This window comes from Glycine soja, chromosome 11 (assembly GCF_004193775.1).
Source record: "Glycine soja cultivar W05 chromosome 11, ASM419377v2, whole genome shotgun sequence".
In the NCBI taxonomy this organism is placed as follows: domain Eukaryota; kingdom Viridiplantae; phylum Streptophyta; class Magnoliopsida; order Fabales; family Fabaceae; genus Glycine; species Glycine soja.
Window position 1 is genome coordinate 17,701,194 of NC_041012.1, and position 21,024 is coordinate 17,722,217.

General features: G+C 31.2%; 3 protein-coding genes across 4 annotated transcripts; 2 read left to right on the plus strand and 1 right to left on the minus strand.

Annotated features, from left to right (window-relative positions):
• Positions 1 to 8,832: 8,832 nt before the first annotated feature.
• Positions 8,833 to 9,771, plus strand: LOC114372986 (F-box/FBD/LRR-repeat protein At1g13570-like). Its single transcript, XM_028330547.1, has one exon. It carries the CDS (start codon positions 8,833 to 8,835, stop codon positions 9,769 to 9,771), a length of 939 nt encoding a protein of 312 aa, XP_028186348.1.
• Positions 9,772 to 9,845: 74 nt separating this feature from the next.
• On the plus strand, positions 9,846 to 11,163 carry LOC114374201. Its single transcript, XM_028331815.1, has 2 exons — positions 9,846 to 10,003; positions 10,626 to 11,163. Exons 1-2 carry the CDS (start codon positions 9,851 to 9,853, stop codon positions 10,935 to 10,937), a joined length of 465 nt encoding a protein of 154 aa, XP_028187616.1. The 5' UTR covers positions 9,846 to 9,850; the 3' UTR covers positions 10,938 to 11,163.
• A 1,752-nt stretch (positions 11,164 to 12,915) lies between these two features.
• LOC114376082 (F-box/kelch-repeat protein At5g60570-like) lies at positions 12,916 to 15,232 on the minus strand. Of its 2 annotated transcripts, none has more exons than XM_028334001.1 (3): positions 14,981 to 15,221; positions 14,735 to 14,788; positions 12,916 to 14,648 (listed from the first exon to the last, which is right to left on the minus strand). In XM_028334001.1, exon 3 carries the CDS (start codon positions 14,420 to 14,422, stop codon positions 13,229 to 13,231), a length of 1,194 nt encoding a protein of 397 aa, XP_028189802.1. In that variant the 5' UTR covers positions 14,423 to 14,648; positions 14,735 to 14,788; positions 14,981 to 15,221; the 3' UTR covers positions 12,916 to 13,228. The 2 variants fall into 2 exon arrangements, 1 of the variants encoding a protein (XP_028189802.1); XR_003658903.1 differs by having other exon boundaries at positions 14,261 to 14,386; positions 14,581 to 14,788; positions 14,981 to 15,232.
• Positions 15,233 to 21,024: the final 5,792 nt, after the last annotated feature.

Here is a 21,024-nt window from a genome sequence, read left to right on the forward strand (position 1 = left end):
CCCAAAGGTGATAATCATTTTTCTTTTACTTTTTTCCCTTTGTGGGGAGGGTGGGTTCATTGATTCCCCAAAAGTGTTCGTGTCCTAAATGGGTTTCCACTATTTGATCTTTCTAGATTATAAGTTGAATGCTTAATTCAAATTATAATTCTAAATTGGATCTGGAAATGGGTTTTCTCTGGGTAGCTTTTTTTTTTTTGAGAAATGGGTGATATGTTATCCTAGAAATGATAAGTTCAGGATGACTCACCACTTTGAATTAAGAGATTCAAAGATAGAACCAAGGATAGTTTCTAAGAACTTAAAAAGAGTTTTCTCTCACAAAGCTTTTAAGCTTCATTTACAAAATGAGTCAAAACTAATTAAAAGTTAAAATTTTCCAATTATACTATAGACCTAATGGCTACCAAGGCTCATTACTAAACACCCAAACATAAGCTATAAATAATAAAAGTCACACAAGCAAGATTGAGACAATTGTTTCCTGTACTTCCCATATTGCTTCCAGAATGACTATTTGAGAAGCGATACGAAAAAATGCAGGAAGCAAGTCTAAAAGTGCAGAAAGAAACACCCGAAGACTACCAATGATGTGCTTACCACTAATAAGCCCAATAAGGTTCAACAAACAAACTAACCAAAGAGGCTTAAGCCCAGATACAAAATATGTTTAGTCTATTAATTCTTTTTAAGCTCTTCTAAGTAAAGCTCCTTAAGTTGGTTTCCATCAAGGTGGTGAATTGAGATGAAATTGCAAACAAACTAGAATAATCCTTTAGATTTGTTCAGTGGTGAATTGTTTGATAAATTGGTGATGAATGATCATGGTGTATTATTAGGATATTAGATTGTAGTTTTTTAAATGGTGATATGTGCCTATTAGTTGTTAATACTATTTTATTTTATTGTTTTTAAATATTTGATTTTGAGTCATTTGAATATCTCTTCATTCTTTTAAATTTAGTTATTGATTTCATGTAATCAATATCTCATATATGATTTAAAATTGGTTTTGTTTTACTATTGCACACAAAAATAAGATTTTGTTGATTGATGGACAATAGAGATCGGGTGGGCGACTAGAGCCGTCAAAATGGGTTCCGGCCCATGGGTTAGCCCGGTACACTGCGGGTTAGAGGTGGGTCGAGCTCAATTTAAAAAAAAAAAATAGGTACCGGCAATTTTTCAGTTCGTCCCACTTAACCCGTGGGTTAGGTAGGCTCAACCCGTCAACCCACCAAATTTAAATAATATATTATTTTATTTTATTATTATTATAAATTTATAATTGTTAAGAAATTAAATTTTTATTTTGTAGTTAGCAACCCAAGTGGCAGCACCTTTCTTAATTACTTAAAATTATAATTTCTTAATATTTTATTGGTATTTAATATTATTTAATATATATATATATATATTAATAAATTTATCCTTTTCTAAATATTTAGTATCATATTAAATATAATTACATTAAAATTGAGTAAAAAAATTAATTATATTTTTAATTAAGCAGATATTATCTTCAAACATGTTTAAGCCTATTGAAAATTTCCATGATTTGTGTGACACCCTCTACCCCTCACATATATATTAATAAAGGAATAAAAATTCAAATATTAATTAAAAATATTTTAAAACATTTTTAAATACAAGCCTTTCAAATGGGTAAAAGGCTCACATTCACTTTCTTCTACATTATATTCAAACTTGTCCACAAAATAATAAAGTCATCTCGGCTCAAAGAAGGTCATCTAAGTTTCATACAATTAATATAGAACCTATATCCTAATGTCACATCCTATCAGAGCGTGGTGTTCCCGTGTGTCATCTAGCATGAGGTTCTTCATAGTCATCCACCTATTCATCTGCTCCCCCGAACACAAAGTTCAAGATCATCACAGGATCCAAACACAAACAGCAAACCGGGAGTGAGTTATCACATTTCTAACTACTAGAGAGAAACAACACAACATATAGTAGCCAAATACAATTTACTTAGCATATCTCACACTATTTCATCACTTTGTCATTCATCAATCACACTTTTCAATCATCAATTACAATACACAGGAATCACACACTCCGATCAAGACATAATAACACATCAATTTCATAATAAACAATTAGCAAGCGTATGCAACAATTATGCTAAGACTCAAGCCTATATGCAATGTGGTATCATGTCAGTGAAAAACCTCGTCGGGCGCCTAGGAGTACATGACAAGACAAACCACACAATAGTAAGTCAAGCCACTCTCACTAGGTAATATCATAGGGAGACCAGTCAGGGTCACAGTGTTTTGCGAGAATGCTCCAACCATATGGGATCAACATAGGCTTAAAGGAGCACTCAAACCGTGTGACCCCCAAGGCCTATACTTCGAAGAGTCCGTCAAGGCCTCTCCCTCCTGATTCAGGTCCAACCCAGAAAACATTTTAGCACACAGACTCTATCTATGAACTGTACAAACCACACGACTCCTCAATTGTTCTCAAAATAATTTTAACTCGTCGCCCTTTAAGGGTCTTATCATTAACTCGTCGCCCTTAAAGGGACTTAACATCAACTCGTCGCCCAAAAAGGGACTTAACATCAACTCGTCGCCCTAAAAGGGACTTAGCATTAACTCGTCGCCCTCGAAGGGACTTATGATCGTGTGATTGTACAATTCATAGTTCACAGCTCAATGCACATATATATCTCAATCATATGCATACTCAATCTATCACACACACTTAATCCCAATCACAATGGTATAATCTCAATTTAACATGTTATCACACCTCATGAATCATATACACTTTACCTATGAACTATGCAATACACACATCTACTCAATTGTTTTCAAAATCATTTTAACTCGTCGGGTTCCCACAGTGGATCCCATCACAATACTCATCGCTCTTAAAGGGTCTTACAATTGTGTGATTGCACATTTCATAGTTCACAACTCAATACACACATCTCATCTCAATACACATGTATTTCATCATCCATCACATGTTCAATTTATCACATACTCACAGTTTGAATCATCATTTCATAACCTCAACATAACCATTTATACAAAAGATATTTTATCACAACATGAAATGTAAAACCTCTGAAATAGTTCCTCACGATTGTATCAAAATCAATTAATCAAAATCATGGGTTAACACCAAGACATCAAGAGCACTCAAGTTTATCAATCAATTCTCATCAGGACATCAATTGGTACATAGAACACAAAAATATTGTATTCATAATCATAAAGAAAAATTATAATTCAATAAACATCCCAAAATAAATCCAAATTTAGTACTCTAAGGATCCCTACACATGTTCATTCTAACCCCAAATTGTGATAAACTCACGTTTCTTCAGCCAGCGATAATAACATCTCTAGCGGTTCCCTGAGATTCCTTTAATTATTCCTTCGACTGCTCCGATAGAATTCCCAAACGTCAGAGAGACGGAGAAGAGATTGAAACCTCCACTTGTACTGTCTTCATGCGATTCCTTTTTCTCCCTCCATGAATGTTATCTCAAAAATCCCAACGGTGGAAGTATGCACAATTGAATTTCAAACAACATATCCAAATTTCATGAAAATCTAACGGTTAACGAAACCGGTAGTTTTACCGAGACAATTCTGGGTTTCTGTGGAAAATTAAAAGGCTACAATGCGAAGGGTTTTCCTCTAAGCTCCGATATAATTTTGAAATTCCCAACGGTGAGAATGTTAGAAATTGGGTTGTGAACGTGGTACTCAAATTTCACGATGATCCAACGGTAAACGAGTCTGAGATCGTCGTTTTTATGAAACAGGTTTGGTGAGCTGTGGGAAAAAGAGAGAGGGTTTTGAGAGGAGAATGGGAAAACGAAAATGAGGCAAAAAAGAGACTCTGACTTAACATAACTATTTATACCTAGGTACTCAGCCTATTATTTGCTCTATATTTATTTATTTATTTATTTTATAAAAACAAACTCTATTTTATTTTCTATCAAACAAATAAATGAAATACTCTTTTTATTTTCTCTCAAATCATTATTTTAATTAATAATTATATCTCCTTATTTATTTATTTATTTATAAAATCTCATCATTTTTCTAAAACTCTATTTATTTATAAATAACAATCATTTTTAATCTAGATTACAAAAATTGCGATGTTACAATTTGCTCCTTATATGGATCAATTAAAAAGAAAATAGTAAATATAAATTTATAATTATTTAGATTTAAATTCATTAAACTTTTGCATTATAAAATATTTATAAAATAAATTTTTTAATATTTTATAATTTATTATAAATAATTCATTATAAATGAAATTGGTAAGTATTATGAATATTTTTTAAAATTAAACATATTGATGATCAATATTTTCATGAGATTATCATCATAAAATACAATATATCAAATATTATGATTTATTAAATTAACTTATCATATATTTTCTTATAACCTGTAAATTTCATATTTATTAATATTTAAATAAGTAAAAAGAGTAAAATATAAAATAATTAACTTACCTTTGAAATCATGAAAGATATGAGTATAGTTTTATAGCATATAATCATAATAATTATTCTTAAAATAATCATAACAATAATGTGAGTAAATTTCACATTTATATAATTTCTCACTCATATAATCAATATGAAGTAATGGGTAAAAGCATAACAATAATTGTTCTTAAAATAATCATAACAATAATGTGTGTTATTTTATTTATTTGACTTATTAATGATATTGTTTATTTTTTTTTGTCTTTGTAGATGAAATTAATGGTCATGTTGAAAAAGAAGAGGGAGTTGTTCTGGATTTCACAGTCCATGACTCTAATGTTTAATTTCAATAGTTTAGAAGTTTATTTTTGATGATATTTAAATTTCAATTATCTTAATGTTGAATGTTTATTTCGAAGACTTCAATCACCTTAATATAGAATGTTTGAATTTGATTTAGTCTGATTTTTATATTGGATTTTATTTTAAGTTGTTTAAAATAATTTTATTTTTTTTTACAAAAAAAGGCAGAAAAGTGGATCAGCCCGCATAACCCACCAATCCGTGATGGGCCGGGCTGGACTAACATTTTATTAGCCTACAAAAAAGTGGGTCGAGCTGGGCTAGCCCACTTTTAGCTCAACCCGTTGCAGGCCAACCCACGTGAACCGAGCTGACCCGTTTTAACAACTCTATGGGCGACAACATTGGTCGCCAACCGAATACTCTTGTCTTCTGTTTTTTCAACAATCTGGTTAAGCGTCAAATCTCCTAGAAGGGAACATCCAATTTGGTGGTTCATTAACATAGGTTGTGTTGTAACTATAATTATTTTCTATTTTTTTGTTGTAACTATTTTTAGTCAGACAGTTAGTTGTTTCTTCCTTTAGAAGAAAACTTTGTATTATGGATTTCGAGAACTTGAGAGCGTTATTGAACCCATTCATTATAATTTTGATAATCAAAATAAACTGACCCTTAGTGCGAGTTCTCTCTTCTTTTTCTATCATTTGAACTTTCCTATCTGAATAGAATCTCTGAAATCTTCCCAACAATTTGGTATCTAGAGTTTCAACTCAATATCAATTCCACATTTGGTTCGTGGTAGATCAAGTCATTAGTGATCAACCATTATTTTTTCTATATATTTGTGCAACGCCTTCAAGATCCTATCAAGAAGTTGATGGTCAACACAATTAAGATCAAGAAATTCATAGGGAAGAATAGCTTCAACCTATGGTGCATCAAGATTTAAGGCTTGTTGAAAGAAGATGGCATCTGGTCTCTTCTCTCCAATCAACCGTTGAAGATTGATAAGTCAGTGTTTGAGTTACAAGAGGAAAAGGCGCATTCGCTAATTCTCTTATCTCTGTCTGATAAGGTTTTTTTATGAAGTTTATGAAGAACTTATCGCTGTTGGACTTTGGCTCAAATTGGATAAACTCTTCATGACGAAATCAATTTGCAATAAGTTGCTTCTAAAACAACGTTTGTTTAGCCTCTGAATAAGGGAAATGATGTCACTGAAGGAACATCTTAATGAACTAAACTTTGTTCTGATGAAGCTACATGACAATGATGTCAAGATGGATGATGAAAATCTAGTAATGATTTTGTGAGCCTCTCTTCCTCCCTCCTATGAGAGTTTTGTGAGTTCTCTTAGCATATGTAAGGACTCCGTTACACTTGAAGAAGTCAAGTCCAATCTTTATCCTAGAGAGCTTCGACTAAAAGTGTTTGGAAATGGTGATGAAAGCTTTGTGTCCGAACTATGGTGACTGATTATGCTAAAAAGAAAAAGAAGAAGAAGAAGAAAAGAAATGGTGGCAAGAAGAGCAAAGTTGATCCTAAGGACATCTACAATTACTCCAAAGAACCAGATCATTGGAAGTGAGATTATCCAAAAAAGAAAAGAAAGATTTTGTTGTTGCTCTTAGTCAAAATGAATCCTCATCAGAAAATGATTTGGTTTTGGCTATTGGTGAATAACTACAACATCACTTTGAATAATGGGTATTGGACTCAGGTTGTTCTTATCATATGTGTCCACACAGACTCTTGGTTGTGTCGTATGAGAAGAAGTCTAGTGGTAACGTCCTCGTGAGTAACAATGCTTCTTGTAAGTCAGTCGGTATAGGTTATGTACAAACCAGAATGCATGATGGTGTTGTTAGAACCTTAACTAAAGTTTGTCATATTCCAGAGCTTAAGAAAAATCTAGTATTTGTCGGTGTTATGGATTCAAAAGGTTTTTCTTACTGGGTTGAACGTGGGGTTATGCAGATAAGGGGAAAAAGGAAGTTTACATTAATGTAGAGGACTAAGCAAGGAAATCTGTATATCCTTCTGGAGTCCACCATGACAGGCACTGTCTCTATTGTTTAACAATCTAGAAGTCATGCGTCTAGTGGCTCGCTTGATAACTCTCTAGGGCATGGGCCACATCAGTGAAGAAAGGTTTGGATATTTTGAGCAAGTGAGGCTTACTTGAAAATCACAAGGTGCAACCTCTTCAATTTTGTGATCATTGTGTCTATGGGAAGTAGCATCGAACAAAGTTTCCAAAGGTAGTGCACACTACAAAGGCCATTTTGGACTACGTCCATTCTGACTACTAGGGGCCTTTGAGAGTTTCATCATTGGGAGGGGTAAAGTATTTCATGTCCATCATTGATGACTACTCCAGGATGACATGAGTATTCATGATGAAACAAAAATTTGAAGCTTTTAAAATTTTCAAACATCGGAGATTCTTATTAAGATTCAGACACAAGAAACAATTAATTGTCTTAGGTCTAACAATTGCTTGGAGTTCAGTTCTATTGAATTCAATAAATTTGTAGAGATGAAGGCATACCAAGACAACGTCTCTATGGTAGATGAGTCTAGTATCAATTGTACTCTTAAGATACTTGAATAGACCTGTCTCAACCCAAAAACTCATATTCAAGCATGAATTGGATAACATGCATCTGATTCTTTCCAACAACGTCATTCCTTCGGATACTCTGCTTTGTTGTGGAGTATAACATATGCAAAATAATGCTATTATAATCAAAGTTACATTTAAATGTCATTTTTAATTCATTGCAGTCTTTATGTTCAAAGTGAAATAGTTGTATTTAGTCTATAATCTTAATTTTTAACGTTTAACATTTATTAAAAAAATAATTAATATTACAGGTCAAATATATTATTTGATGTTTTGTCTTCTTAATCATTCTAATCTGTCATATAAAGAAATCGGTTTTTCATTGTTATATATATTTGAGTTTTCTCTATTATTTTTTTTTTCTTATAGGCCATTTTTTTATTGAGAGACAAAGAATTTCAATATCAATCAATTTCTCTTTCGAGTCAAGAACTCTTCACAGGTATGTTTTATACTCTTTCGTGTGTTCCTTAGTTTTTTCTTTGTTTTATAAAAACTATCGTAGATTTTTCTTCAACTAATTAGTTGAGAGAAAGGGAGAAAAGATAATATTACTACTAATTCATACATGAAATTTAAAAGATTTGAATTGAAATTCATATAGTACTATTCAAAATGTAAAAGTTTGAGTGAAATTAAATTTAGGTTTTTTTAAGAAATATTTTGAATTCAAGCTATATGAATAAAAAATATACTTGAGAGAAAAATCTACATTAAAAGGTGGCTAATTAGATTTTATTATACAAACTATTTACCCATAAAGTTGATAAATAGTTGACACTTATAATATAATAATAAAAAAATATTGTTTGTTTTAGTATTTATTTACTTTGATTTGCGTGGACAACAAACTACTATTCAGTTGGGAACTATCCACTTTAGCGTTTTATGGTTTTTTTAGTTTGAATTTTATTTAAAATGTTTTAATGACTTAATTTGTTTATTTTAATAATATTATTAAAATTTATTTATTATTTTTATTATTTAGTAAGCTGACATGTCAACTTACCAAATCAATTTCCTTTGCGAGTTTCTATTTTTTGTTTTCAAATATAATTTATAAAATAAAATATGTTCTACAAAATAAACATAAACTTATTTTTAATTCAATTTTAAAGCAGTTTTATATTTATTATCAAAAGCAAGAAAAACGTTTTATAAATTTAATTTTTAATTTTAAAAAACACATTCTACAGTTTGATTCAGAAATCTCATATTGGTTGTTTATTGGTAAGTTTCTTACAAGTGATCACAAAATCTTGGGGCCTATAGTGAGCTTCACTTGATGAGGCTACATAGAGGTCGAGTTACATGGAAAAATGTTTTGGACGAATTAATTGAATTGGTTAAGGTTGACAATATATATATATTTTTTAAAAAACTGAATATACACAGGGAGAAAATGACGCAGGGGATGATAATCGCAGTACAAGGATCAAGAAACATGAATGCAAGAAACAGATTTGAGAACAGGGACATCATAAGCACTATGCCAGATGATATCTTAGGGAACATTCTTTCTCGGTTGACAATGAAAGAAGCTGTTAGGTCTAGCGTGCTTGGAACTAAATGGAGACATAACTGGACCTTTTTCTCTGGGGTCTTGGAATTTGAGCAGTCACGTAGGAATTTTCACTTGCGCCGAGAACATGTTGGAATCTTGACTAAATGCAATGTTTTTGTAATTGAGTGGGAAAGGTTCATGACCCATATGTCAAAAGTGATGAAATCACTGAAAAGCTCATCCATGCAAGGACTGAGAATCTGCATGGATTTGGGTGACCCTTGGAGGGCAGCTGAATGGGTTAAGTATGCTGCTGAGAAGGATGTTCAAACGTTGGACTTGGATTTCTCATATCACTTCTCAGTACCAATCTATAAAATGAGTGAGCTCACTATTCACAATGTTTTTCCATCCAGGGGTTATGAAATGAAGTCACTATGTAACCTGCGTTTGTCTTCTGTGGACGTGAGTGGTGAAGTCATTGAGGGTTTTCTAGCATCTTGTCCATTGCTTGAAACAATACGTGTGATAAAATCAAAACACCTCGTGCGCTTGAAAGTTCAGGGTGAGGCACTGAGACTGAAGCATTTGGAGTTGGTTGATTGCCACATTATGGATCTTTACATCTCTGCTCAAAATCTCCAAACATTAAGGTACCTAGGAGAATTCGGAAAGTTCAAGTTTCAAAACATTCCAAGCCTCGTGGAAGCTTCCTTTGGAGGAATCTTTTGTAGTTTCCTGCAATCTGACATTGGCCGTGTTGATTTTTATGAAGTATTAATTGGTGCAGATCAATGTTCTGAAATTGGAATTGTCCATGCCGTATCCGGTCAGTGATTAAGTAGATTGCATTTTTATGCTTTGTTTCCATTCATGTGTCAAATTTTGTTTTAGTACTGAATAATATTTTCATGTCATGATCCACTCTCAGGGTTTTATTGAAGGCATGCCTGTGTTTGATAATGTGAAGCAGCTGGAAATTCGAATTCCTCACAGGAGTGGAGCGTCGCTTGATCATCATGTTTATTTACTAAGTTCATTCCCTTCAGTACGCGTGCTTAAGATTAAGGTACGTACGCAAAGAATTGTGTATGTTGATCATGCATGCATTCCCTGAATGTATATATGTTGAATTAGGTCAGTCCAACAATAGTGAGTGACACTTAAAACAAATTATAAGAGATTTTTTTTTTAATCAAGAAGCTATGTTGGATTTTTTTTATTAATATATGTGATTTTTTTAGTCAGATTTTTTTAATCTATACAACTTAATAACAAATACTCATCTTGTCCCTATTATAATATCATTTTTAGAATTTGTTTGTCCATCATTTTTTAATCTTTAGATCTATTAATTATTTTTTCCTACGTGTCTTTATTTAATTATTCTTTTTTCAAACATTAATGAGAAAATAATTAAGTGGATAGAGAGAAAAAAATATAATTTTAAAATGATAGTATAAATAATTAACAAATTTAATGTAATTAATTAAATAATTATTTTTCTTAAAAAATGTAAATTAATTGAAATAATCTTATAATTAGAGAGTAAGAGAGTTTCAGTTGTTTTGCCCTTGGCCGACCCGGATCATCATGTATGAATTTGACATATGCATTCCTAGCATGTATGTGCATATATGTTGTTGATCTCAATCAAAGTTAGAATTGTGAATGTATCTGTGATTTGGCAGTTCCAAAGGAACGATCTGAGGGAAGTGAAGGAGAAGTGGAAGGCCAATATGGAACATGAGTATCTAAACCTGAGGGAGCTGGAAGTGTCAGGATACAGAAGAGACCCTAGTCAAATGGAGTTGCTTATCAACATATTTGAGAAGGCTCCTAATCTCAACAGGGTTGTTGTGGATCCCTTGTCTTCAATGCATGTGGATAGGTCACCTGATGTCAGGGCTGAGTATAGAGAAATGAGGCGTGAGACCACCAAATGGCTTGCTGATTCTCTCAAACCACATCTGTCTCCTTTAACTCAGTTGATTGTACTCTGATGGCAGAGGCAGTGACCAATGGATTGGAGGCTTCTTTTGAGATTTTATGATGCTATGCTAGTTTTCTAAAAAACTTCCTTCAGACTTTTTAGTTGCTTGCTCTGGTCAAAACATTTTGTGATCAAGAGTGGTTGGTACTTTTATGCTTCTGTTTGTTTCTGCTGGGAATCTCAGAGAGACCCTTTGAGACTCTTCAAGCTTAATTTGATTGAATAATTTGCCTCCATTTCATTCCTCTTACTGATATTTCCTGTTTTGTGGGCAAGGTTGGGACTAAAATTAGTTTTGGCTACATGCATCATATATATGTTATACGGTTTGACAATTTTTTTTTTATTGAAATCCCCTCCTCTGCTCTTCCACAAAGTTGTACCTACCAGATAGTAAGTTTATTTTTTAGGAAAAGTTAAACAGTGAATGAAACATAGTTTTTAACTAACAACATTTTTTTAACTGAAGGAGTAGTGATTTTATCGGATGGAAAAATGTTGGTTGACTCTATGATACTCATGTGACTTTTTTTGGGGGAATCTCCACCTGGAAAAGAAACATACAGCAAAAGGAATGGTCGGTGCAAAGTGGCAGTGGTCCTACTCCATCATCAAGCAAAAAAGGATTTTATTTCTAACATGCTAATATGAATTTTCTTCACGTTAGGTGTTAGCCAACTTGATGTATATATCTACCGGTACAATCTTCGTCAAGCATTGGCCTTTTCTTTGAAAATACGAGACGTTCTACATTTTGTTGTCACAGTTTTATCAGTGTAAAAGCAAAACGAAATGAGTCAGAATTGCAAGCCGTTTTAGAGACATACAGCAGGTTAAAGAGCCATGTAAATACAAGAATTGGCCATTTAAAAGTTAAATTAAACTTTTTTTTTTCTGAATCAATTAAATTGAACTTGTAACAATGATTTATTTTCCTTCACATTTTTCTTTTTGTGCATTTGAAGTCCAAGAAAATTGATAGGTTGTTGTCGAATCCTCTTTAGCTTAGTGCATGTTGGGATTGAAATTATAAATATTGTGCGTGCATTTCAATGCAAATTCAATGAATAAAAGTAAAATAAAACAAATACAGAGATCCTAATCTTTTGGCAAAATTACTTTTGCCTCAAAAGTACTTTTTCACCTAAAAATCAAACATCTTAATTGGTAGAAATATCATTTAGGTTCTAGGGAATAAATGCACAGACATGCAATACAAAAAGATTCCAAATCACTTATCAGAAACAGACATCCATGTATTCCCAACAATATGGCTAATATAATACGCTTAGGTCAAGGTGAAAAGAAAAATGAAGTAAAAAAGAAAAAGGATTGACCACAAAGCAGATGTAGATTGAACCAAAGTAATCACATTCTGCGATCACAAATAGCGAATATAATATATAACTAGGAGGTATTTGTAAAATCTTTTTTCCTCTTATGAGAGAAAAGGGGGAGTATGTGTTCATACATTATGGCCCAAGTATCAACCAGTAACTAATTATGTAGAGTATGAGTAAAGTGTAAAGTATTATTACTCAATAGAGTGGCCATTGCAATGAGCCTTCTCTTATGAATTTTAAATTAGTTAATCAAGGTAATAAAGGATGGTCCCAGTCTCTCAGTTAAACTAGCTCGTTAAATGAGGAGATTCATTTCTAGCTCAAGTTGTATAACTAAACAAATACAGGAAGATGAAAACAGTATCTCAATCAAGGAAGTACAGCTGGAACTCTGGACAATTCATAAAAAGACATCATAGAACTGAGGGGACCTCATTTACTTTTGGCAGCTATCTAATATTATTGGCCTAATATGAGAAGCAATCTATCATTCAACTTAGTGCATTATTTATAGTCCACAACCCATATCCCGAAACTTAGAAACTTGGTTTCAAACTCTAGAGTAACCCCACCCCCTCAAACACTATTCCACTAGGCATACGCACAGATCATAAGTTTAGACAGATATACTAATATACCATACACTAAAGCAAAGAATAAGGATTGAAGTATTAAAAAAAATAAAACTTTATGATTTATTGGTTTACATAGTTGGATAAGGAAAAAGATAACAGAACATATCTGTGTAAGCCTACTAAGTAATCTCAAAAGCAAATAAAAATTATGGAACATGAAAATGAGAAACACATCCAAATACAGATGCCAAAGGTAGAAACCCCAATTCTCATCAAGGGAAGGCTATCCCAGGGACAATTAACTTGGTAAATGAGATGAATCAACACGGAAGCACCCCTCAAAGCTATGTCAGATTGTAGATACCAGCAAATCTTCTACTGAGTCAATCTAAAAGCACTTCACCAAACCATCCCATAACAGCACAATTGTACACAAACACCCCAACATGCTCCTTCACACCAAGTACTTGCCAATCTATGGTTCCATTCCTGACTCCTGTCCTAGGACACCATGAATTCAGTACAACAGCTTCACCTTCTGGACTCCTTTGTCCACTCACAACCAGAAGTTTCTCTCCACAAGCCTTGAAAGCCAGGCCCCATCCATTAGAAGAATCGGCACGTACTGGAAGCCTTCCCAATTCACTCCAGGTGTTCCTTTCCTTGTCATATTTCCTCACCATGTTGGTTAGATGCTCAACCGCATACAACTGGTTATCCACAACTGCCACAAGTGGAGGTGCCTGAGCAGCCCCATTAACATATGGATACATACGCTCTATTTTCCGCCAGTTTCTCGTCTTAAGGTCATACTCCTCCCCACAAGTCAATGAAACCGTAGGACTTGACATGCCACCAATCACATAGAATTTTCCATCCATAAAAAAGCCAGAGCACAATCTTCGTGGTGTATGCATGTTTGGCAATAGTTTCCATGTACCTGAATTTGAGTCATACAACTCTGCTGATTCAAGAACATTTCCATATTTATCACTTCCACCAGCAACAATAGCAATTGAACCAAGACTGCCAGATCCGAACAAGCAGCGAGGATGGTTCATCTCCTTACACTTAACCCAACCACGAGAAATCAAGCTGTACTTCCAAATGGCAAAATCCATCATTTCCCGACCAAAAACCAACAATTCACTCCCCACAGCCAAGGACTCCTTGTCTGCATGATTAAAGCACTCATCACAAGGTATCTTAGGTAATGTTATCCATCTATTCCTCTTGGGGTCAAACACCTCCCACCCTCTTGGATCACAAACCAAATAAACCAAATGCTCTAGCTCCACAATCCCCAACTTCTTCCTCAACTCAAATAGATACCCGCTCCTAATCAGCAAGTTGTACCTTTTATTTATACATGCTAGTGAAGCATAATCCGATCTATTAACCCAAGCAAGACAATTCAGCGCAACATCATCAAAAAGACCAGGAAGAAGCGAATCATTTGGTCCAACTCTAGGAAAACCATCATTCACTCCTTCCCTTGTATCCAATTCAACAAAGCTATTATTCACTTTCTCTTCATCCTCCTGCAAGGAACAATCCAAACGTATTTTCTTTGTCATGTCAATAAACCTTCAGTGAATCCCAACAAAAACCCTTCACAATCCCTTCATAAGCAACCCACACCCACAAAGTACATCCCAACAAGTGCATGCCACTAATCTCTATATCTGTATGCTTTCCATCAAATCTATGACTTCCAATTAAAATCTGTAATCACCTTATACTAAATAATCATCCCTTCACTGGACATACACCCATTTGGTACATCAACTGGAAAACCATAACCTCATAAAAAAGAGAGATACAACAAATAGAGTTATGGCACCAATTGCAAAAGAATCAGGAACAAAGATTTGAAATTCCGGCAATACCAGAAAATAAGGAATTTCTCGTTATCTGATTTCCGGCTTCAGAGACAGAATCATCTGCAAATTCATAACAAACAAATGAAAAATGGAACTAACTTGCATGCAACGGAAATCCCCGAACCCCAGAAAGAAAAATCAAATTTTGAGATAAAGGGTATGCTGTGATCCAATCGAAGAAGCAAGAACCGGTTCCGGATCCAAATCAAAAGAAGAAGAAAAAAATCGACGAGGAAAAAAAAGGGGGAATACCTGAAAGTGCGGAGAACGACCGGATCTCTGGTACGGAAGCGCCGCATGATTCGATGGAATTCATGCGCCGTCAAAACATGTTATGCCGGCAACCGGCGACGGGAAGAAAGGGTCAAAGCGGTGCGTTAGATGGAGTAACTTACAAGTTGGGACACAGAAAAGGGGTGCTACGAAGTACTAACACTAACCATATAATATGCGAGCGTGAAACTAAGGTTGTGCCGGCTCGGTTTGGATGCATTATTCTTCGAAAAAAATTTACTCGTATCAGACTTATAAATTATATGTTGGGTTTTTATTTAAAAATAAAATTTGAATCAAATTAAATTTATATTTTGATTTAGTTTGATTTACTATAATACTATTTTTTAAAATTTATATATTTTTTACCTTTTAAATTAAATTATATTAAAAAATTGTTGATAACATTCTATAAAATTTATTAATATGTTAAATTTTCTATAATAAAAATTTGTTAAATTTTCATCTATTTTAAATTAAATATACCTTTAAATAGTCATCTAAAAAAGAAAATGATAAAACACTGGGAATCTAAGTGATATACACGAAATGGATGATAACACTAAAGTAGTGCAGTTTAGTTCGATCTTAAAAACAAATCTCAATCAGAACCAAATAATTGATTTGAGAAAAAAAATTATCCAAACAAATAAAAAAAAATTGATTTGATTCGATTTTCAAATTTCATCTTTAATTGGTTTGAATTTCAACACCCCTATGTGTTACCAATAAAATTTCCTCAATTGGTGCTGGGATTGCTGCATTTACGGATAAATTATACTAATATTGTTTGAAATTAACTGGTTTTGGACAAATTCTATATAAGAATAATAATGATAATAATAAATAAAAAAACAAAAAAACACATGTTATATGAAAATTAGTTGAACTCAAATTATTTAATATTTGACTATATTTTGTATTTTGAACTGTCTTGTGATGTTGCAGGGTTTTTCTTTCTTAGATTAATTTTGATTTATGGATGGATTAAAAATTTGCTTTGGTATTATGTACAGAAAAAAAATGGTTTATACCGTAGTTAGATAAAAATGTGCTTTTCGTTATTATAAATATAAAAACATTTAAAATTCATCCTTACAAAATGTGAGATTCTTTTAGCCTAATAATAGGTTTGCATAAATTTGAACTTAGGATGATGAATTTTTATATTGATTATGTATATAATTAATGTAAATATAATATTTTTTTATATCAATTATACATATAATCAATGCAAAAAAAAAAAAAACAATGACTTAAGCTCGAATATCCAAACCTTGCTTCGGGCGGCCAAAAAGCAACACATTTTAAGTTTATGATAACAAAAACTACTTGTATAGATAAATTCTCAATATATTTATATTTGTGAGAGCAAAAAATATATTTTAACTTGATAGTTATTATATACTATTTTGTTAAAGAGTTAAACTTATAGCGAGTATTTTTTTTTTTTGGAAAAGAATAAATGAAATACTTATGGAAGATTCTTATGGGTAAACACTATAGTGTAAGTAGACTTGAATTGGATTAAATTTTATCTAATATTCAACGTGACCCAATTAAACTTAATTGGATTGGATTAGATTTATCTTCTTTTTTTTAGCAATGTAACCTAATCCAACAGTTGAGTTAGATTATTTGATTGAGTAATTAAAAAAATATATTACCACCTTTTCAACTTGCAACATAAAAATACATCAAAAATAGTAATTTAATCTTGTTTCTTTGTTTTTAAGTTTTATACATCACTAAGTAGTCTTTATTGCTTCAATGTTTTACAACTCACAATTAGTATTCAATAAAATCATTAAAATTATTGTATAACTGGTAATTATTAGACTAAAATCAATCTCCAAACCCTAAAATAGAGAATGAAGGGTGTTTGTGGAGAATAGACAATGACCAGTAAGTGAAAGCTAATATGGTGCGACCCTCTCAAGATATCATGGATGAGAATATGAGAGTTAGGTCAATCTTGAGATTTTTTATGACATGGGAAAACTAAAAAAATTATGACCTCATAATTATTAAAATATTGTCTATTTTAAATTATTTTTGTTGCAAAATTCATTAATAAACTATTTATAATCAATGTTATTTAAAGTAACAATAACATAAATAATTGATATTATTCTAATAATTGTTATCAACAATAACATGAATAGTTAATAATTCGTATAAAATCATTTATAATAAAGTAAAATTAATTTATCTATCTTGTGACATAGTAGATTATAAATAGAAATTTGACATTTTTACTTATTCTAAAATCAATTTATCAAAATTGAAAATGTTAAAATTTTCTTTGTGATCTATTATGTCATAAGATAGATACATTGATTATATTTTGCTTTAAATGATTTTATGCGAATTATTAATTATTCATCTTATTACTGATAACAACTTTTAAATAATATCAACTATTCTTATTATCATTACTTTAAATAATTTTGATTATAGATAAATTATTAATAAATTTTATAAAAAAATTAAGATAGACAATATTTCAATAATTATGAATGAATAATTTTTTTTGTTTATTTTATTGTTCTTTTATGCTCATAACTTATCCCTCTTTACCATCCAACTTTAACATAAATAATTCTTTAGATTGACATTGACATTATTAAATTATAATATTATATAAATATTTAATACATATATAGACTAAATAAACAAATTTGATGCCCCTCTAAATAGGACCCCTAGACAGTGACCCACCTTAACCATGCTGAGGGTCAACGCTAAACATAAACATATATTGTCAAATCCAGACACATGTAAATTGAAATGTAATGTTAAATTAATTTTCTAACATTTTGAAATAAAAATATTTTCAAAAAGACCCTTGAAGTGGTGGGATTTTTTTAATGCATTTTTCTCTTTCTATTATATTATACATTTATACTAATATTTATGTCTTTCTTTATTTTTTTTTCTCTCTCACTTTATGTTCATTACATTAACATTTTAGGTGTTGAAATATCATTTTCTTATATAATACTAACTCCTTCAATAAATTCAACTCCATTCATAAGATAAAACTCTATATTACATCTATACCAATATATAAAGAAAATACAAATTTGTGTAACTGTTTTTTGTCTTCATATTTTTTAGACAATTTTATCCTTATTTTTAATAATATTAAAATAGTAATAATAATTAATCCTTTTTAATTATGCATATCAATTAGTTTTTTTTGTTCTATCGCTTTTTTTAACTGTAATTAACTTCTATCTTTTTATTATTTAAAAAAATTTAGAGAGACACGTTCCCCTCATTATATAGTATGACGTTGAAATAATAAAGCTGCTAGTAGTGGCGGATTTACATGGAGGGTGATGGAACAATTACTCCTACAAAGTAAATATTTTTAGTTGAATATTGAATATATATTTTTTCCCATAAAAAATAAATATTACTCCCACAAAATAATTTTTTTAATAAAATAAATATGAATAATTGTGAAAGATAAAAAAAATTAACATTAATTTTACTCACTTTATTCTTTTAAATTTTATTATTTTTAATTTATTATTATTACTTTTAATAAGGCTTATAAAATATTTTTTATTTGAAAAAATATTAAACTATTTATTGTCCCTATTAAAAAAAATCTGAATCCAACACTCTTAGCTATATGAATAAAATTAATAATGTGCATTAGGTTCATTGTCTCCTCAGCTTTCCTCTCGTCGATATCAAATGCTTTTCCTGCGACAGTTATTATTATTGCCTGCAACCATTTTATTTGGAAAAAGTTCATTGAAATAATAATAAAAATAATTATTATAATTACTACTATAAATCTATTTTTAATTTTCTCTTCACATCATTTGTCATTTTTTTCTTTCTATATTTTTCTTATTTCCGTACTCTCCATTCCAATCCATGCCAAATAGAATGGAGTTTTACAAATGGGTTAAATAACCTTTTACTACCTATAAGATTATTTTGATTTTATTATCTAAATTATTTTTTTTTAGCATCTCACATTTTTTTATATTTAATTTAAATACCAATCATTATTAAAGATTCGTTAAATGATATAAGACTGATGACGTACTATTTCATTAGTTTGTGACAATATCATATCATTACTTAACATATTTTCATTGACAACATCAAATATTAAAATCAAATATAAAAAATATGGGAGTGTTAAAATTGATAAAATAATAATTTAGATAGTAAAATTAAAAAAGCCTATTTCATAAAATAATAAAAAGTTATTTTGAAGACGAAATTTACCGAAGTAAATAAAGCTTAGATATATTTGTTGCTCTCAAATTTTTAAGTAGTTTTTATATGCTTTGTTTTGAAGAGATCGAGGTCACATAGAACAACTAATTAGGCTTTGGGGATTATGTTTACTTGCTTTGGTCACATGTGGATGTGGTATTTGACACTGTATGCACTGATAAACAATTTTCTTTTTGCACCACTTGTATGCAAATGCTTATTTTTTAAACGCGTAGTACCAATTTTAAATATTATATTTTCAAAAGATAATGACGAAATATATGTATTCTTTTGCTAGCTAGTGAAGTGGAGTTGCTCTAATTTAGAATTAATGGGTTGTTATTGGCTCAATGGATCCATCCACATGCAAGTAATTAATACTACAAGCATTGCACTCAATGAAAGGAAAGCTTTATTGGGTAGTACGTGATTGAATTGAAGAATTATTTATCAAGATGATATTTGGGACGGGTGGTTCTTTCTTTTGTAGTAGTGCCTCTCATGCTGTGTCAGACAAATTGATGATGGTTTTATTCAGATTCAGATTTCAGAGTGTTTGTTGTTTATGGCATATCCCATCCCCCACAGTAATCTCCTGTTAGTTAGTCAGTCACTCACTGCGCCACGTGGTCCCTTCTTCGCTGTACTTTTTGCCCTTCCACAACCATGCCACCTAGTACACAAATTCACCACTCACCAGGTAAGGGTATGCGACACAAATTTAGAATAATATTACATTATAGTTAATATTAAAAAAATAAAATTGACTGAACACATGTATTCTCATAGTACTAAAAATAAGTCCTTTTTTAATATTTAGAAAATACTCTAATAATGTGTTTAGATTATTTTTATAATGAGATTTTTCAATTATTATTTTATGGTGAAGGTAAAATAACTTAATTATTTCTACTTTTTCATACCATTACCATTATTATTATTATTATTCTGCAGAGTCATTGATTCTTTTGTATTATCTAAATACAATATAGGTTTGTTTAATAGATTTTATTTATACAATTATTTTTTAAAATATTTGTCCCGAAAGAAATATATTTTTTAAAAATAAATTATTTATAAAAATGTTTTTATTTGTAGGAAGTACATTTTGTTCTTGTAGGTTTACACTTCACAAAGTTTATTCTTGAAAGTTTACAGTTTATTTTCTGAGGGAACTTTCATCATAATCCCAAATAGAGTTTTTCGCCTTTTCCAATTAGTACCAAACTTTACTTCAAATGCAATTCTCTCTGCCTTTTCCTTATAGTACGATTTTTCTTGCATGCACAGGCTGGCTAGACAGACATGGAGAATTTGATTAATTACTTGAAATGAAAATTTTGATGAGTTTATGAAAGGTATCTTTTAGAACATATTTACCAGTCATTGTATGAAATTGGTTTGAGTGCGCCAACATTTATAAAGTATCTCCAATTAGAGAGTTTGAAGCAAAATACAAGTATAAAAAACATCGCTCCTGATAGCCGACGATGATATTATGAAACCAAAATGTATCCCTCTTTTGTCAGTTTCTGTGGAATAAGGATGAGGCACATGCACATGAGGGAAAAAAGTCTAGATAATAATAATAACAGCGATGGCGACAGATACATCTTTTGGTTGGTGCTTTTCACTCTTTATCATTAAAAGCATATAGAATAAGAACATGCTAGTTGCTTTATCCCACGTGACACAGAATCAGAATTTATAAAGCTGCTAGTGCTCATTGCTACCCTTGATTAATTATTAATGATAAACAATAATGTAATCAGAACTAA